The 21254-nt window shown below is 40.4% G+C and overlaps 1 protein-coding gene across 3 annotated transcripts in view; it reads right to left on the reverse strand.

Annotated features, from left to right (window-relative positions):
• The window catches only part of dyrk1b (dual-specificity tyrosine-(Y)-phosphorylation regulated kinase 1B), a 161830-nt gene that overhangs the window by 58446 nt on the left and 82130 nt on the right, over positions 1-21254 (reverse strand). Inside the window, exon 1 of one of the 3 annotated variants that reach the window (XM_033638832.2) lies at positions 14727-16836. The exons of the other annotated variants lie outside the window; for them this stretch is intronic. Within the exon in view, the coding sequence (XP_033494723.1) occupies positions 14727-14829 (103 nt within the window). The 5' untranslated portion in view covers positions 14830-16836. Of the gene's footprint in view, positions 1-14726; positions 16837-21254 lie in introns of those variants that run through there. 3 annotated transcript variants of the gene reach the window in all.

The following is a 21254-nucleotide window of genomic DNA, read 5'->3' on the forward strand; positions in this document are numbered from 1 at the left end:
GCTTTAATCATTATTTTGTGTCACATCACTGAATGTTTTAGTAGTAAGCCATGTTCTAAGCAGGATAATGTATAGTGAGCCGGTGACAATTGAAGAATAACTCCCTTCAGGGGAATGGAACCCCTTGCAGTTATTCCCTGAAGGGAGTCACCGGCTCACTATACATTATCCCTTACTTGTAAGTATGTTTATAATGCATTAAAGACATGGGCATCATAGAAAGTGTTACCGAAATATCCAATGTGTGTGTAATACCAGCTTGATGGAAAGAAAGAAGTACGGGACAAAAAACTATCAGAGCTTTCAAGCTTTCCAGAATGATCACTAAGAATCCTACTGAAAGTTAAATTAGGAGTTGCAATAATCCAACCCCAGATGATGACACACCTGTGCTGTTTGTAAAGCTTTGAGAGTAAATAAAAAAAATGACGCTGTCTTACAGTTTTACTCAGTGAATCCGATCTTTATTCTGCATATTCAGCAGACTGATCATGATCCATGCGAGAAAAATTTTAACCAGAAAACAGAATCACCTGTATGACAAGCTAATTCACACACACAGGTAAAAACATAAATTCCTTTATTTAAAAAAATGACCACCGTGCTGCATTTTTCATGTAAGGTGGCCTATTTTTTCATTGACTGTAACAAAACAAACTGAACATGTCTTGGCTACAACATCAATTTAGGCTCAGTTTATGAATCAGCGTGGATAAAAAGTTCTTAAAGTTATCTGAAAATGTGAACATATACAAATCTACAACTTTATGACAACTAGCAGAATGCTTTTGCCTGATAAAGATCATGTGATATGACTAAAAGCTCTACAACAGCTACTAAATGGACCTTGAGGTCATAATGTTTGTAAATGTACGCAATGCTGTGACACTATTGATATCTGCTTTCTCATGCAAAGTGTGTGTAAAGATCAGCTCTGAAAAGCTCTGTCTGTCCAGACAAGAATGGAACTGGCAGTGATATAGTGAGACCCTGGGACTCACAGGTGCTTGTTTGAGTGGGTCCCCAAAAAATTTGTGTTTTTGGCAAACTGTAGTGTTAAACTGGTGTTGATGCTATGGGGTTTTAATTATGGTTATATTATGAATGCTGAAAATGTATCTGAAAGTTAATAGATAAAATCCCAAATCTGAAAACTTACGAAGGAAACTTTATGCATGACTGCAAGATCTTTATATGCAGTCTATGTCAAAACATTACATAAATGCCACATGCTGAGCTGAGTTTAGAGACATAGTAGAAGGTCAATCAGATTTGATATATGATTGAGATTTGTGATAATCCCATAGAAATAGAATTTCTATGGATAATCATGATCTTGTTTGAAGATGATGTGCAGCTATGAGGAGTGCCCACACACATATGGTCTGAACTTGTCCCCACAGAGGCTGCTGCTGCTGAAAAACCAAGTTTTATTTCTTGCATGATTATGAGGGCTGAGCGATATTGGCTATAAATAATATTGCAATATTTATAGGTTGTATCGCGATACACGATACATGTCTCGATATTTTGAAATCTCCTCTAAACGACTGTAAGACTACTTAAATACTGAACTACTAAAATAAACTAGAGTTACAAAAAGGTTAAATAAAGTACAGTTATAATACATTTAAATAAAGTACTATTACAATAAAATTAAATAAGAAACTGTTATGATAAAGTGAAGTAAAATACTTTTATAATGAGATAAATCAAAGTCGAAACACTGGTGCTTTTATTTTGAAGCACCCGGCTTGTCTTGGGCTGGAAGCACTGATGTTTTTGCTGTGAACTAATAGCTTACGGTCAACAGCTGTAAGGAGTTAGTGTAAAATTTAAACTGTTACCGTGGTGCCTGTGTCACTTTCAGTTGTAAACAAACCAAAAGCTCCTCAGTTAATATATTAATATTTACAAGTTGCACTGGTGCTCCATGGTCACAAAATGTCACAAAATAGTTGCAGTCTAGAGCCCCACAGGTACAAAAACACACACCTCACCTGCTCAAACTCACACCCAGGAGAGTGGTCTGGAATGGCGGACTATCGAGTATTAAGCATTATGTTCATGTGTGATGTGGTTATTTTTACCCAGCTGCAGTTTATACACACAGTTACCTGTTAGCATTTATCAAAAGTAAGGGGTGTGCCATATCATGTCGTTTACAATAATACGGTATATGTTTTAATATCATATGAAAAATATCGTGATACTTGCGATATTTCGGCTTGTTGACATATTGACGTCATACTATTACCCACGGAAACAAACATGGCGGAAAGCGAAATTATTACGGACTCCACTGTGGTTCCAAAAAGAGAAGCTCCAGTAATGTGGAATTAACTGTGGCGTCGTCGGGCCTGGGCGTCCTTAATGTTGAACAGCCCAGACCTCTATGACTCTTTAAGCGAGTTTCTGCAAGTTACCCTCCCTGTAGAGGGAACAGCGGCTCCTCTTGCAGCAGCACAGTGTCTCTTCCCCTCCTCTCTCGCCATGCGCACACAGGAGTCGGTGTCATCAAGTAATTTTGTCATAAACCTTTGGTAATGTAAACCTACGCGCTGCTCGCGTCTCGACAGAAAACATCTACATGAATGTGCAATAGTTATGGTAGTATAACAGCCTATTCCAGGTTACAGTGTGATGATTAGAGGAGAAGGTTCGGATGGAAAAAACCCCAATTCATTTTCATTTATGATTTTGCTAAAAGAGAAGGTAATCACCTGTTGTTTTATATACACAGATCCCAGGATACATTTTTTTTGTATTTGAGAGCTATTTAAATGTGAAATTTGTGGTAGTTTATTTTGCTGTACTATTAATATTGTATACAGAATCTGTTGAACATAGTTGTATTTCACTTTAGCTTTTGTCCGGCTTTCAGTGAAAGAAAGTGGGTGACAAGCAAGCAAGGTACAGACAGACCGGTGTCTGGCACTGTCCAGTTAACATTAGCAGGACAGACAGACTATAGAGAGCTGCACTCCAAGTTAACACATCAACTCAACATTATACGTTGCTGACATCAAACTTGGAGAGAAGAGTATACAGTTTACCTGACTGCTGTTTCTGGAATTTACTCTCACAGTTTTTTTTCCTCTTTTCATGTCCTGAGGGGTATTTCTGTTGCATCCTCTCATCCAAACTGTAAGCACTGACACCTGCCTTGACATGAGGGTGAGGTGGCAGGACCCATGCGTAATTCCTGGGGCCCTACACAACTTGCATAGTAAGTGCAGAGCTGCCTGACTCTGTGATGAAGGCCTGTACCATTTGCTTACATAAATGGGAAATTCTATTTACTTACATGAGTTAAAGATATATCCGCTTTGCTGATATATAACAACTCATTTGGCCAATAACGGATAACAATATTGATATATAGATATATTAATGAAAATTATGCAACTTAAGTCCCCAAATCCTCTGACTGACATTAATTCTTTATCTGTATGCCCGTGCCTCAGTTCAGCTTTATTTTTCTGTTTATTTTCATGTATGTAGGCCTACTTACGTAATACCCTGGTTTAAGACCATGTACAGTCAGGTTCATAATTATTTGGACAATGATACAGTTGTCGTCGTTTTGGCTCTGTACACCACCACAATGGGTTTTTAATGAAACAATGAATACCTGCTTAAAGTGCAGACTCTCAGCTTTCATTTAAGACTTTTTTCAAAAATGTAGTATGAACCGTGAAGGAATTACAACCATTTCTTCACACAGTCCCCCAACTTTAAGGGCTCATAAGTATTTGGACAAATTAACATAATCATCAATTAAACAGTCAGTTTTAATACTTGGTTGCAAATCCTTTGCAGTCAATGACTGCCTGAAATGTTGGACACATAGAGATCACCAGATGCTGGGCTTCTTCCCTGGTGTGCTCTGCCAGCCCTTTACTGCAGCCGTCTGCACTTTCTGCTTGTGTTTTGGGTGTTTTGCCCTCAGTTTTGGCTTCAGCAAGAGAAACGCATGCTCAATTGGATTCAGATCAGATGATATGACTTGACCATCACAGAACATTCCTTTTCTTTGTCTTAAAAATGTTTTTGGTTGCTTTTGCAGTATGCTTCAGGTCATTGTCCAACTGCACTGTGAAGCATCGTCTAATGAGTTTTGAAGCATTTGGTTGAATCTGAGCAGATAATGTAGCCCCAAACACTTCATATCAGGCCAATTCTGATATTTCATTTTAAGCCAATATCTGCAGATACTGATGACTTGCTGATATCATCATGCATCTCTAATATGAGCATGACAGAAAGATACAGTTGGAAAAAAAACTGAGTCTGGACAATTCTCGCAAGTCACCCAAACTGACTTGAAAAAAAGCGACCCTTCCCTGTCACATTTTTGCAAGTATGTGAAAGAGATTCTCAGAGAACTAATAGTATAACATTTACAAGGAATTATTTTTTTAAAAGAAAAATTCACAACAGGAATAACACTAAATATCTTATAACTAAATGTTGTTTCTAGAGCAACAGTAATATTAAAACAGCAAAGTCACAATATAAACTTATCTCACTGGAAACAAAACAAAAATGTCCACAGACAGGCACCCCAAGCAGTTGGGGGCTCAGTGCCTTGTTCAAGGACATCTCAGCAGTGCCCAGGAAGCAAACTGGCACCTCTCCTGCTACCAGTCCATGCTCCATATTTGGTCCAGACTGATTCCCAACCCAAGTACCTATGGACTGAGCTACTACTGCCGCCCCTGGTACATAGGTACATAGATACATGTTTAGCATGGTATGACCTAAGGGCAGACACACCATCACTTCCAATGTGTCTAATACATGGAACAGGCACAATTGCTCATGTAGGATTGCTGGTATGATGTGCAGCAGCTCAACAGCCCAAACTGCTCTCTGTGTGTCTATATAATAGCTGCTGTTCAAAGTTTTCAGCTTGCCTAAATCAAACAGATGAACAGCACAAATACTGCTTGTAGATTTTTTTTTTTTTTTTTACAAATTTTTTAAACTTCCATACTGACAACAAATATTTAAATGTGATTTTACATCATAGCTGCAGGCAAAGGAGGAAGAGGAGGACAATGAAAAAAAAGACATGAGAAACAAAGGAGGGTCTGTCAGGAGAACTGCCCACATCCTAACTAACTTAACATGACTTCAATCTTCTAAATTAAAAATATCTTAGAAATGATGTGCCTGAACTCCACATAGATCAATGACTGAATAGGCATTGACATGTTTATTCAGCATCATCTGGGGCTCAAACACAACCTGAGACACCCAGGGTGAGTCATGATCTTGTTGAGCTACCTGCCAAGTAAGAAACCATAGACTAGCTTCACACAATAACTCAGTCAATCACCACAGTCCTAACAGGACAAAAGTCTGAGTTTTCACACAGCGATTTATGCAATTCATTTTTATACAGATATACTGCACCATATGACGAACTGATGAAGATGCTCTCATTTCCACTGACTGCTACAGTTTACATGAGAACAGAATTCCAAATATTGTCAAAAATTCAGTGTTTGAAATACAGTTCTGAAATGTACCACATTGCTTCCTTCTGCTGCTTCATTTTGTTGTTTTTCTTCATGTACACTGGAGATTTATTTAGCAAGGATCTGCAGTAGGTGTTTACAGTACTGTTTACACTAAAACATGTTGATGCACTATGGGATCAGTGTTTGATATTACAAATATCTGGCTGAACGGTTTGTGGAGGACAGTCTGAAGTCTGGTGGCAACTGAGTGAAAAATGTGGGAGCAGATGGGTTAAGTGATTTATACAGATTGAAAAAAAAAACAGCATAACTTGAGTGATAGACTTTATAATTGCTGCCAGGTCAAAGCTTCTCAGCATTTCTGCTCTATTGGGGGCCACATTTTGGTGAAGGCTGCACAGTCGTAGCACATACGACCATAGGCGTCATTTAGGTATGGTGAGGTATGGCAGCTGCCATACCTTGGAATCGGGAGAAAAAAAAAGAGAGAGGTTCTGTAGTCATCTTACTTGTGAGTGTCCTTCATATTTGTTGCAAGTGATCAGATGTGATATGTTAGATAGTCCGAGCCGCACTGGCTGGTTGTTTTCATTGTATTGCACTTAAATAGGTCAATAATATGCTCATCAGTGAATATGAGTGTTATTGAATCAAATTGTTCGCCACTTCGCTCCTCCGCGAGTTATGAGTTATGTGAGTTATCTGTGTGTTGTAAAAGCATTTTGCTCTGCTGCTGTAGACAGCCTGTCTAAATGATGTCTTGAAGCCTGTCTGATTGTATGTGGGGGTTTTTTCTTCATGTCGGCATGTTAAGCTTGTATTTTCGGTCTCTGGAAACACTCCAATAAATTTGCCTATACAGTATTGTACCAAATTGACTTTTGTTTTACTGTGTTTCATACACCGGACCCCTTGGTTATCTTCTAGAAATGAGCTTGTAATTAATTTATTTTCTTTATTTTCTGTGAAATTAAACACATGACTAATGATAATTAAATGTCCGCTCGCTGTCCGTGGTGCTGAAATAGGCGCCGAAATAGGTCCGATGTTTTCACTGCTCTCACCAAGTCGTGCATTACATGCAGACATGAGGTATTATGAATGTGAGAAACAGCTTCATGTCCTTTGAAACAGTTGTCAGTAGCATAGTATGTACTTCTGACAGGTCAAAGACCAAAGTGAAGTTTTATATAAGTTCATATTTTTGAAATTCCATCATCAGTAGCTCTGTGACGTCATGTCATATTGCCATACCTTAGCTTTTGCTGAAACGACGCCCCTGCATACAACTGATTTGTTATGAATTTTCAAAGTTTAAAACTTTAGACGGGTGGTGTAGCGCTACCAAGATCAAAAGCCCTCAACGGCAGCTGAGGAACTTTGGCATGGACTTGTATGCAATGTCTGGTTTATTTTCATGTATGGGAAGATGAGAAGAAGAGGATGAAGAAGAAGAAGGAGAAGAAGAGCATGATGAAGAAGAAAAAGGAGAAGGAGGAGAAGATGAAGACAAAAAAGGAAAAGATGAAGAAAAGGGAGAAGAACAAGAAGGAGAAGAAGACAAAGGAGGAGAAGGAAAAGAAGGAAGGAGAAGCTAAAGGAGAAGAAAAGGGGCAATAGGAAGATTAAGAAGGGAAAGAGGAAACAGGATATCAAGGAGAAGAAGAGGATGATGAGGAAGAAATGGGAAAAGAGGATGAAGAGGGAAAATAGAAGAAGGAGGAGAAGAAGGAGAAGAGGAAGATGGGAAAGAAGAACAAGAATAAGAGGGAAGGAGAAGCAACGGGAGAAGGAAAAAAGAGAAGAAAAAGGACAAGAAGAAGAAGTGGAAGAAAAAGGTGAAGAAAAGGAAGAAGAAAAATGAGTAGAGAAAGAAGGAAAAGGGGGAGGGGAAGAAGAAGGAAGGAGAAGAAAAAAGGAGAAGAACATGGAAATGAAAAAGAAGAGGAAGAAGGGGAAGAGAGGAGAAGAAGATGGAAAAGGAGAAAAAGAAGGGGAAGAGAGGAGAAGAAGAAAATGGAGAGGAAGGAGGAAAGGAAAAAGAAGAAGAACCCCGGCAGTAACAATAGGGAGGGCCAGCAGAGCTGTATGTGAGCTGTAGTAGTTTCATACCACTACAGAAGTGCCTTCACATGAAAGCACAGTGAAGGCAGAATGCAGGAAGTTTAAGGTTTGAATGAGTCTGTGAGGGCTTTCCCTAGGGATGTGAATTGATAAGAATTTATTGATACAAATCATATCACTGATTCTGCTCATTGGTCTGATTCTTTATCAATTCCTGATCATTTTTTGTGTGTAAAAAAAGGAGGCCTACAGATTTTCAGTGTCAGTGCAACTGTTATTTCTTTCTTTCTTTTTTTTTTTTTTTTTAAAGATATATTTATTGTTATATCTCTTGTTATTGTCACCCTTTTTTTAGGGCATTTTAGCCTTTATTTGACAGGACAGACAGGCGTGAAGGGGGGAGAGAGAGAGGGAGTGACATGCAGCAAAGGGCCACAGACTGGAGTCGAACCCGGGCCGCTGCGGCAACAGCCTTGTACATGGGGCACCTGCTCTACCACTAAGCCACCAATGCACCTTATTTCTTTTATTAGTCTCAGTGTAAATGAAATGAGAGAATATTTAGATGCTATTGATTTGCCTCACACAAACAAGCACACAAACCATCACCTGAAACAAAGAAGCGGCTCTGCCTCACCGACAGGCAGTACAGAGCTATCGCATAGGTGCTACTGCACTCATTTCATTCATCGCACACACCGACTTTTGCGTAACAGAGCGGCATACTTAGTTGCATAGTAAAGCCCTGAGGCAGCACTGTTGTCACCTTTCTTCTTGAAAAGAAGCCATGCTTTGGACTATATCCTGCTCTCTGCTATGTCTCTTTCTTGTTGCAAGTTTACAGCAGCATAGATGCACGGGTTTCACATCACTGTTTTGCAAGGCACAACTGTCAGAAAACCATGTCAGCATCAAAAAAAGGGGATTGATAAACTTGGAGGCATTTGATCGTGATGAATCGGACCATTTGGAACCGGTTCTAGATTACCATCCTTAGCTGTCCCACAGTATATACAGCAGAACAGCAGTTCTCTGTCACAGACTTTTTAGGTGCCTTCAGCACTTTCCATAAGTCTGCACCTCTGCAAAAAAGACCTATGATGCTTGCCTTTGCAATAGTGTGAATGAACTGTCTTTTCATAAAAAAGAAAAATACACACAACATGGAGGATGTCAACAAGATAAAATTGGTCTTCTAATTATAACCCGACATGTTGTAAACCAGAACTATGTATGTTAGTTGTTTGTGTTAATGATGGCACAATTTTGAGTTCAAATATGAACAACAAAGATTCCACTGAACTTCATACAGAGGAAGATTTTCTGTCTAGAGAATGTGATTTTACAAAGTGATGTCTCATTCATCAAACAGTGGCCCCTTTAACACTGCCTGTTCCAGGCGGGAATATTGCGCTATTATGCCACCTCGCCATTCTGTATAAAATGTACAATTGCCAAATGGGGGGACAGAGTTGTCTTGCCTCTGAGCCAAGAATGAAGATACTGACAGCACTGAAACAATGTCTGTATAAACGGCACAGCCAGCAGGATGGGATCATGGGAGGCACAGGTGTGACTTTTGGTGACATGTTGTGTGCAACCCACCGTACATTTATAAGAAGCACCTGAGCTGCTGTGTCGGCATTCTGTCTAAAATCACACACTAAAACAAAATGACATTTGGTTCTGTGTAAAAATGCAAAGGCTGCATAAAGAAAGGACTTCATAGCGGCCCTATCCACCTTATTCCTAGCCCCCATGATACCTGGCTTGAATTATGTGTGCGACTATCGGCGTTAAACCAAAACTGGTAATTTCCAATGGTAACAGTTTGTTTACAGTACTCTTTTCTTCTTTCCAAAAGCAATTGGGAAATAAAACATGGAAAACACCACCTGTTATAGCTCAAATGGGATTATGTGATCATATCTCTGCCATCTCTGACAGCCATCCCAAAGCATTAGCCCTTTTTAGATAGGAATTGTGCAAATTTGCAGGAAAGCCCAATCAGACTTTTTTCAGCATTAGCAGTATAAAAACAAAATCGGAGAGTGCAGCAAATTGCCGCCTACCTTATTTTGTTTATACAGAATGCGCCTTTTTCGGGGCAATGGGGGGCGTGAGCAAGTAACAAAACGTGTGGCTCAGCGTGTGACGTAAACAGTGACATGGGAGGGAAGCCGCGACTAGTCAGGCGGCAATTCTCTCGTAAATCGGCCCATTCATCACCGTCCCCGTCATCTGACGGTTAATGGCCTCTTCGTTTGCGAGGGCAAGGAGAATGTGCAATTCCTTGTCTCCTCAGTTGCTCATCTTTACAGTGTCTGGTAGGTTTGCGTTTCCCTCTTGCTACTAGCTGCTCGCTAATTCCTGCTATCAGCTGTTTCCTGTTTATCCACCGCCAGTGGCTCACACGTGCGGTGTCATCAACAGCTCCTCCCACAAGTCTTCAGAAGCCCCTCCTGTTGCGGAAGGCCACCTTGGTCTGTTTAAACTAAAAGGGTTCCGCCAATATGACTATCCTACGAGGTGGAAAATTGGGCGCCTCGGATCAACTTGCCATTCCGCCTCTGTGTGTATACGCTTGCAGCTGGCCGGCAAAATGGCCCAACATTCGCGGAAAATCTGGCAGTGTAAAAGGAGCTATTGTTTTTTTTCCCCTTTTCGACCAAGAACGCTAGCAATTTTCTAATGTAGGTTGAGTCAGACGGGGAAAGACAGGGATATCATGTACTGACATTGAGTGACGGACCTGTCAGTCTCGGTGTAATTCTCTTCTGCTAATTCTGATTTAATACTTTTTCACTATGTCTCATGAAACTCATTTCTCATTCATTAATCATTTGTCATTATTTCTCATAGACTGTTTGTTAGTCATTACAGACACAGACAGTGCAACAGGTACCAGAGCTCTGCAAAGACAACATTAGTTAAATATTTGTTAAAAAAATAAATCAGTATTTGCTAAACTAAAAGCAAATTACTTTAGAAAAGAACCAGCGTTGGCGGTTAGCCACCAAGAGTAGCCACTGGGACTAACCACAGACAGTCTATGGGACTAACTAGCTTACCGCTACTTCTGCTATCTTACTGGAAGTCGCGCACATAATCATTTCTACAGTAGTGCCCTAAGGAATAAGGTGGATAGCACCAGCTCCGTGTAAAAAGGGCTAGTGTTCGGGCTCTGTTCCGTAAGCTGTGGCCTGCATTTTACATCATCAGCTACAACACAGTCCCTGATTGGCTGCTTATGTTGTCAACTAAGGTGCAGATCCCCAATTGGCCTGATGCAAAGACTGAAACAGAATGTTGAGCTTATGTCATTAGGGTGGTCTTACCAGGCTAATGAAATACATTCATTTATACTATACTATCAGTTCTACATTTGTAACGTAGACATTTTTTGCATGTGATAATGGTTGATTTATCTATGAATGGATTTTTATCAGGCTGTCCAGCCAGGGTTACACTGTTACAAACTGATGTGAACAACATAATTAAAAAGTGTGACAGTTTTAGAAACCTTCAGTCATAATGTGATGATTTACATACAATGCCATAAAAACATACAAATGCACACAGCCTGCAGTTTCAGGTCACATGTGTTGAACCCAAGTTCATACACAGTGACATAGCAAAGACTGTTTACTCTGATTATTTAGGCATTTCCTCCCTTTATCAGACAGTGATAGTAAAGATATAACAGGAAAAAGGGTGAGAAAGATATAACACAGGCCTCTGGGAGGATCTGAACCTGGGGCATTGTGGCTCATGGTTAGCTTCTTTAAGCCACAGGGGATCCCTGCTTTTTTGCAATGAAATTGCAGGAGCAAGTGAAAATTGCAAAAATTGTTGCCATTTTTGTGCACAATTTATTAAAAATAAAAAGCATTTTTGCTGTGAGAACAAACTGCACTGTTCTGAGTTTATAATTTATACACTAATATTACCACTAACCTGCTAATTTGATATATCTCACCTTGATTCTTTCAGCACGCACAATAGATGTCAATGCAATAGCTTCTGTCATAGAGATTTGTCTTGTCTGTTGTCAGGGCATTTCAGACATTCTCCATGTGTGTTTTGTAGTAGAAAAGTTTTTGTCAATTGATGTCATTTGCGTTCTACCGCAATGCTGTAGTGCGAAACAGCTTCTCCCAGCTTTCGAGCAGAACATCAGGGAGCAAAAGCAGAAACAAGGAAGTGAGTTTGATGATGTGTGTGGGGGGCTGCTGTGATTGGCAAATTACAATGATTAATCAAATTTGTGGAAAAGTTGTGGTAATTGGACAAAATTGCAAGGTCACCCAGAATTTACTGGGATTGGTTGAATTAGTAACAACATCCTGAAGGGGTGGCTCAACTGCTGACAATTATTTCCATGAAGTGTTTTGCATGAAATGCCCCCAGTAAGGACACAGTGGGGTCAGAGATGTGGCATTTTGTCACAAACCAACTTTGCAGCCAAGAAACAAGCACCAAAAGTTGTTGAGAATCCCTAACTTAGTCTATCTAACCAGCCTTTGATGAATGACATCAGATATGCACAGCTTGTTAGCAACCTTCTTTCATTAAACATTAATGAGCATTTTGATAACAATAGTCAAAATATCACAGATATGTTTTCCACTGAGGTAAATGAAGATAAGGTGAGGCTTTGGCTCATCTAACCTCAACCCAGACTCTGTAAGTCACTGCAAAAAAAACAAAAACAAAAAACATAGCAAATGACCATTAAGCGCATCTATAAGGAAATCTGCCATGATACAAACAACACATTTTCTCACAAACACATACAACCAAAGAATACATAAATTCACACTATCATCCGTCACCGCATTATTATAGACAACGTGCGTTCTGACAGACAAGATAAACCATAAAAAGCAGCTTGTACTTGTCATCCATTAAAGTTAATGAAAAAAACTCTGGTGTAACAAGTAAGCCATCAAATGGTTCATTTTACTTACTGTATGAACATCCAAGTAAATAACCAAAGAAATGTGCATGAAATGCTAAAATATTGGCAACAATAACTTAAATCATAGCGTCACTATAGTTGTTCTGGACAAAGTTGATGCAGATGCACTTTTGGACCATGACCACTGGTTGGAAACCACTGGCATAGATTCATGTTGTAGTCCAACAAAGTGATATCTAACTTGTGCAGTCAAACCTTATCTGATCATGCTCAAACAATGATTGTACAGCATAGACAGCATCCTCATATACTGTACCTCAGCTCAGGGTCTCCGACTGACTGACTGGCTGACTGACTGAACACAACTGCCAAGCTGACCACGGTGGTCCTTCCTGCTGCAGGTCACACTGACAGGCATTGAGCATGAGCTTTTTCAGGTTTCTGATGTTTCAGCCTGAAGCAGTGTTGATGGAGAGCTAAACTGTCACACACGCGCATTACAAACTTCAGCTTAATCACTCAATGGGAACATAGGCCGACACACACAGCGCCGCTGCAACAAGTTATCATACACACACCATAATCGTGACATCAGGGCTGGCTCTTGGCATAGGCCATATAGGCGGTCGCCTAGGGCGTCACATGCTGGCGGGGGCGCAGCTGCAAGCCCTCAAAAAAATAAAATAAAATAGAATAAATAAAATAAAATAAATACTAATAATAATTTGCAGCCCCAACTGGTGCCCTTTCCTCATACTCTGTGTTGAAAAAAATAAAGAAAAAATAAAGAAAAAGTAAACAACAACAACAACAACCCCCCTGTTGTTTCTCATTATTTGACCTGGCCCTGAACTTGTCCTGCACTGTGCTCAGTCATGTCACTGTGGGAAAGGGGGGTGGGACGAGTTACCTGTGCGCATCTCAGGTAGGTAGCGGTTGTGACTGACAGACAACAAGAGGTCATAATTTGTCAAATTATTGGGTTATCATCATGAAAAGACCTCCAAGCCCTCAAGTGCACCCAGATAATGATGTGATCGCTGCCAAGGATTGAGTTAAGCTGCTGAGCTGGTTTATTGCTGTTTTTATCTGGTTAACTACTGGCTGCATAGTGCTCCTTGCTTGAAATTCGATAACAAATAGGGACAACTGTAAAACTAATGTGTGACTATATAATTGTAGTGCAACCTCTTTTATTTTAGTAATGCATAATCACAACTACATAATAATTTATGTCATGTTGAACACATAACTGGTGCAAGTCATGGTCTGTCTGCTGCAGCTACGTTTGTACTGTAAAGTAAGAGGTAAATGTACTCTACATCTGTCCAGATGCACTGAGAAAATATTTGAACAAGAAACCCAGAGAAGCTGCTGCAGAGGGGCCTTCTCTGACATCTCCTCCACTCGCTGAAGAATATAAGTTTAGTCAATTATTTGTGGTCTCTGATACACTGTTATGTTGTCATTTTTATGATTATTTTTGTTGTTGTTTTTCATATTATTATTATAATGTCATTATTACTATTGAATGTTCCAGTTTAACCTTGTTACTAATTACAGTAAATGTAGGTCAAATAAAATAAAGTATGTTTGTACAGTGCCTACTTTATATGAAGTAGAATGACACAATGTACAATGTACTGTATGTTTGAATACAGCTACAAGTCAGGCAACAAGCAGCAGCACGGCTGGATTCAGCACACCACCTCACTACCTCATGACTTCCAGTGAGACACAGCCTGAATCAGGTGAGTTCTGTAACTGTATGTTACTGCTGCAGTCATGTTTCTAATGTAAATATGGCCACATCCAGAAGAATTTTGGTATAATTCTATCAAATATTCACAAATACTCTTATCACAATATTCACATCACTTACGCATGCAACTCATTCTGGCCTGTACATCTGGAGTGTTTTTGTCCATTTGTCCACACATGGAGGCTATGAAAGTCTATTTTTACAATGTCAGTAAGTTGGCCAAGCCTTTAAACATTTCTAAACCTCTATAGCGACAGAAAACAATGGCAACTGTAGCTTGCGCACAGATTCCAATTTTCATTTGAATGCAATATTGCCACATATTTGACTTTTTAAAAAGGATACACATGCACATGCACACAAGTATGAATACAGAGACTACCATGACAATAGACTCATGTACACCCGTGGTTATACAGTGAAGTACGGAAGAGAGTTTTCCCTATTTTCATTGGTAGGACTGTGTGAGTGTGCATGAGTGTGTACTGACTCTTGTTCTTGCGCAGCAGGGCAGAGGTGATCCAGGGTTCTGTTTGGACCATCCTGCAAGAGGGCACGGTCTTGTCCTCCACAGATGATGACGTGATCACCATGGAAATGCTTGGCAGTTGTTCAATCCAGCAGGGAAATGCCGTCAATCAAAACGCTCTGACACGTGGGTGGAGCTTGTGGAGGTTCAGTCTGTCATTAAATGTGTTTTCAATCCCAGAGTTCGCTTCAACTGTTTACATCCAACTAAATCTTGAACTGGTGGGAAACCAACCAACCAATCAAAAGGCACCGTCTTCCCTGGCTTGTTTCTTTTTTTTTTGTGACTGTGGTTTCTAAGGCAACCAACTGGTGTACAGGCAGCTTGTCTCTCTGAAGTAAAAATATATAGAATGTAATCTCTGTCTTCTGTGGAGTTACACTATAGATATAGATTTCTCATTCTACATATATATTCTGTATCTCTCTGGGTATGGGGAGTGGGGGGAATAGAATATTTGGTTAATTAGGTTAGCTTTTTGTTTCGTTGGTTCCGGCAGTTCCATGCGTTCTTTCTGTGTGCTGGAGGTTTGTACTTCCCCAGATCGCTGGTGACTGATATTCTAAGTAGTCAAAAGTAGGTCTTTCTTCTATTACAGTATGTTAACGAGCAGCTACTCTGCTTAAGAATTTGAGCTAAATGTCCAAGGGGTAAAGGCATAGACTTTACTTGCTTATGATAGGTTTACTTAGTCCATGGAAGGTTTAGCCAAAAGTACACAGCTAATACTTCTTCAGACATCTTAGTAGTAATCCAGTACAGGGTTTGTGTGTCCACTGCAGCCTTAACCAGTAGAACAGAGTACAGTTAGTATTCCCAGGTTAGTAAGACTCCATGGTCAGTATAGTTCCAACAAATCTCTTATTATTCAGCAGAGTAAGTTCATCCAATTGTTATTCTTCCAGACTACCTGTAAAAAACATTAACTAGCTGCAAATCAAGTCTGTGCTAACCAGGCTCGCCCAGCATACTGCCAGGTGGGCTAAGTGGGGTAGTGTGACAGAAGGGGTGGAAGAGAAGGAGGTGGAGGGGAGTTGGGTTTCCAGCTGCCTGCTTTTACCCCATCCCTTACGCTAAAAATAGCTCCAATTACTGGGGCTTTATGGGGGGACTCGTCAGTGGACAGAGTAGGGCAGTGTAGAGTGATGTTACCACTCAGATTAATCCAGTGACACACACAGCCCTCCACTGGCAATGCCACAGAGCCTAAACAGCCAGAGCTCCTCCAAGCCTGTGTGTGTGTGTGTCGTGGTCACTCAGCTCCACTTCACCGGTCTATGGCAGAAGGCGGCTTCCAGGGTGAAAAGGAGCCCTTTGAAAAAGCCAGCCAATAATGTAATCCCCACACACTACACAGGATGTTTCTGTGACAACAAGCAGTTGCACAAACACGTGTAAACAAACCAGTCCGCTGTTGATTTTACAGAGAGGTGAAGTTCCAGAGAACGTCAGTGGATATCCACACTGACGGACGGTTTGCAGAAACAAAGTGACGTACCACTACAAGCGGGACACTGCACCTCAACTGCACACCTCTTTCCCTTCTGGATAAAGCTGGGGAGACAAAGGTTTAGATCCAGTATGTAGGGTTAGATGCCAAATGTCTACCCGTGTTGAGGAGACACACTGGACAAGCCGCTGACGGCCTGCATTATACTTCCAATCCCCGACAGTGTCTTGTGTTTACCAAAACATGACTAGATCCAGGAAAAAGTCAGCCTTCGCGGTAAACACACTAAAGTTAAACCACAAATAACGTCCCAACAGCAACGAACCAAAACTTGAGAGTCGTCTGAAAGTAAAGTAAAGAAAGCAAATCCAGTAAAGTTCCTGAGCTCGCTGTCAGATGCCTCTGATCGCTTCTGGAGGCGCCTCTTCTGCCGTTTGCTTTCGCTCCCTTTCGCTCCCTTTCTCACATTAAAAGTCCTCTTTAACAAATCCTTCTCAGAATTGGGGGAGAATTTTTATTCGTTCAAGGTGGAAACCTTCACAAGGGCGATTGAGACTCATGTTTGTCGCCCGTTTCCCTTTCCGTGCTTCTCCGTTAGACAGAATCTGTGCTGCTCTCCCACACAGCTCCCCCACCCTGCGATAGGGACCATACCATATGCCTGTGGCGGGGGTCTGAGCTTCTCTGTCTGGCGCAGCTTCACACAGCTTTGGGAAAACCAGGACAGATATATATACAGGACGAAAACGCCACATTATGGATCATTTCACGAGGAAATTCACATTAAACATCACACAGATGCCGACTGATTATGCAGCATTATCAACAACTCAACTGAGTTAACGGGGCAGTAGCCTTCCCTCTGTCCACAGTAGTCTGTTCCGAGTAGACCTCTGCTGTCCTGGCCATTTATAGTAACAGCAGGATATATATACTGGAACTTTATATTCACGCATACATAGACAACCTTTACATAAACCCGTTATCCAGTTTTATGGATAACGTTTGACAGGTTGCTAACTTACATACTTTTAACCACTTATTACAAGGTCAGTAATAAGTGTTACTTTTCTACGTGTATTAGTCTGACACTTGACAGAATCACATTCAAAAATGCATTGTAAATATTTTCTAAAGGTTAACCAAAAGTAACCTTAATTGAAAATTAAATACAGTTTAAGACGTGAAAAAGGTGGTTTGCTTCCACCCAGCACATTGTGCAGTGTTATGGAGAACCGGGGTAGAGGGAGAGGAATGGAGAAAGGGACGAGGGGAGGCCTATATTGATAATGTGAACTGTGTTTCCCTCATCTGTGACAAATGTATGTCTCTTTGCACAGCCTGCCCTTTAACTGCAACAATCGTTGGTCAACAAAGTTTTCAGTGGACGCAGTTTAAGATAACACCAACGTTGATTATAGCAGTTTATAAAACCTTTTATGTGACTCAGGCAAATATAACAGAGCTACACTAATAATGAGCAGACAAATATGTTTTATTATTACTGCTATGTTGCACACAAAGGCTCATTTTGTTCATTCAGTCTTTGAAAATGTTTGAACTTCTCTGTACTCGGGTAGACGCTGTCTCTACCCTCACACAGCACGCACCCTCTATGGGCTCTGTTGCTACCCGACGCGATGGCAGCTGCAATGCAATTGGCTACATAAAGTCCCATCCTTGGTTGCAATTGGGTAGTGGCCGGGTCTGTGGGAGGGGCGGTCGGCTTAGTTTCCCTGTGCCTCTTCAAACGGCGCGAGGCAGGAATGACGCGGAAATAGTTTGAAGATGTCAGGTAGAAATGGAAAGAGGGAGGGGAGACCGAGGGGGTGGAGGCGGGGATCCAGCCGGGGAGCGGGGGAGAGAGTGAGGCACATGGTCACTGAGTGACTCTCTACAGCTGAGATGTGGGACTTCTCCACACAAACCATCCAAAGCTAAAAGTTGTTACTGTTGCTATCCGAGCATTCCGGCTAAATCAGGCACAATGCTGCCTGGGAACAGCTCAGCACACAACGGTGTCATAAACCAGCTGACGGCTCCTTAAAGGAAAATATACCCTTAAATACAACTCGCACTGCACTGAGAAATGTGTGTCACTTCCTCTTTTTCTTTTTAATGTGATTTTTATCTTTTACCTGTGCAGATTAATCAGTCACTAATTTGTAATTTAAAAAAAATGATGGTGAAAAAGTCCACCGAAGCTTGCTTACTGTAATTACCTCCTGTACAAAGGTAAGGTCTCCCCTGATAATAGCCTACTGTACTTTTGCATATCAGGCTGAAACAGCAAAACATTTTGAATGACAGTTTATGTACCATAATGCTCTAATACTGTACTTAAAGCCCTATTATGACAAGCTGCAATAACTACACATTTGTTCAATTTGTTATATAAATGTAATTTAGAAATATTTGACGTAAAGTAGTGACACTCAACTTATGGCTCATGGGCCAAATCTGGCCCGCAATGGGGTGCTGGCATCCCCAACCACTTTCTAATTCACTATGAAAATAAATTAACACTGGGATTTTTGTACTTTTAATGTAAATTCAGAGTGCAAAAAGCACCAAAATAAAAAGAATAAAACAGGGGAGGATCTCCAAGACCCCCCAACATCCAGGCTAAGCCTTGAATGTCCTCAAATTCAAGAAATACCTCTGCCTACACCTGACGCGTGCAGGGCTGCTGCTACTGGCCACTGGCCTTCTGTCATTTTGTAAAAGTGGCCCCTGGACAAAACAAGTTGAGTATCCCTGCTGTAAAGTATAGTTGCATTTTGCAAAACAGCTATATTCTGAAGGACAACCCTGAAAGTTCAGTTACTACATTCTGGCTTTGACTCCAGTTCCTGCAGCTTTCTTTGGTAATCTACTCAAGCTCCAGGCTCCAGAACCTATGGTTCATATCACTACACTCCCACACACTGAAAAACAGCTGACCAGTCACAGCTAAAATAAGAAAGCATGGCCCAATAACATGCTATAGTTATAGGGCTTGCATTAATTACATAAGTCAGAAACAAGGAAGAACTAATATTATAGAGCAATACAACAGAGCAGCCATGAACACATAAACAGTAATCATATGCAGATGAATCACTACAGGTTGTCTGCTTCAAAAATGCCTAATGCCCAGCTCAGAGTGATCAGGTCCAAGTGGGAGCCTGGATGTAAAGCATGTTGCAAAGGAAAAGTACATGCCACACACACACAGTTGAATAGGAAGACAACAGGTGGTGTCACGTTTTTAGTGACTCTTTCTATGCAATTACTACCCGAGAGGCTCAGCTACTATTCAAACGAAACTGAACTTGGCCCTGTGTTAACAGGTTTAGAGACAGCACATGATGCAAAAGCTAGCATAGTCATTGAATCTGGAGGTCTGTCCATCCACACCACAAGTTGGACTTCGCAAGCTGAAGCAGCGGAGATCATAAATAATCTTAAAAGTGAAAAAAGTAATGAGTGCTATAAATTCAGTGAAATTACAGTTAACACAGGAGGCAGATGATTTTTTCACAGAGAAAAAGACAGTTTAAGCAAACAAGGAGACAGGATGGAGAGTTTTCCTCAAACCACATGAGAAGTATGAATGGGGACATAAACAAAAATCATCTCCCATCCAATGGATTAAAAAGGCAACCCATTACATCTCCACTTGCTTCACAATTAACATTCACAAAATATTTAACTTGTCATTTCTTTTCTTGCAGTAGAATTGTATTTCTAATGCTACATTTGAGACTTTTCTGTAGTTTGTGTAGGTGTTTTGCCTTGTACATACGCAACATAGTCCTTTTTACATAACTGACTGTTTTGTTGATTCGAGAAAAAGATGGTCTTCAGTAAAGTTTAGCATGTGCACAAAGCTACAGCACCATGGGCACCTTAACTGTATATGGACTAGCACTAACACAATGGGAATTAGCCTGTAAGTATAGAGTTTATGACCATATGGCAAGACCTGCTACTTTATGTTTACCTTAACATTTTGAGTTTGGTTAAAACTGTTGATCTGATGACTAAAATGTTCAGATTAGACAATTAAAAAGTTCATGTTATAACTTTTCATCAATAAATCACAGGGAATACCTTGAAAACAAAGTCAATAAACCTGAAATATGTGCTTCAAAGGACACATGAAAGCCTCTAAACAGAAGCAGCTGTTAAACTGAGACAGCCCACTTTAGATTCTTTTCCTGTGTCTGTCATGCGAGTTTTGCCACTGCTCCGCCCCTTTAAGAGACTAGCAGCGGTCCGGAGTCTATTCATTCAAATGGGGAAAGTGAACATGAGTACAGTACTGTTTCCTTTGGCCCAGTCACTGAAGTAAATATTAGACCCAGTTTTCCAACCCTTTTAAACATTCTGGTCTTCTGTATCCAGCTCCAGATAGTTCTGGATACGTATGAATATGTACACATATCACCAGGTTCATCTAATAGTGTGACCTGCTGATTTTGTCCTTTTATATATGTATGCATTTGCATTGCATTTTTTTGAGCCCTTGGCGATTAGTGTAAAAAATCTTTTTTTTTTCTTTTTTTTGATGATACAACTTTTTTCAGATGCCATGTTTTTTAGAAATTAGGCACAGCCATAATTTGTATATTTTGTATGACTTTTTTGCCACTGTCATTTATTGTAATTGTGTGGAGTTCTGATAGGGTAAAATTAACTTGAATTATTGTTATTATATGCATAGTTTGATGAACAATGTCTCTTTTTGTATCAAACATGTCTGTTTTTAACTTATCATGTACACATACCCCTATCAGCCTACTTACAAAGGGAATCTGTAAAATGTATTTATTTATAATCGATTTACTATATTCTGTATTCCCTTTTAGAAATGTAGGTTACTTTAGATTGATGTCACAGAGAGAGCTTTGTTTTTTGCTGTCTCTGTTTATTGTGTGTTTCATTGACCCAATGATGATTTTGTCCCTCTGTTTGTACGTGGGAATGGGATTGGTTGTGGAGAAAGGACCACTCCCTACTTAAGATGGCTTTTCATGACCAAAAAATTGTTTGCC

The sequence above is a fragment of the Epinephelus lanceolatus genome, chromosome 10 (genome assembly GCF_041903045.1).
Source record: "Epinephelus lanceolatus isolate andai-2023 chromosome 10, ASM4190304v1, whole genome shotgun sequence".
In the NCBI taxonomy this organism is placed as follows: Eukaryota; Metazoa; Chordata; class Actinopteri; order Perciformes; family Serranidae; genus Epinephelus; species Epinephelus lanceolatus.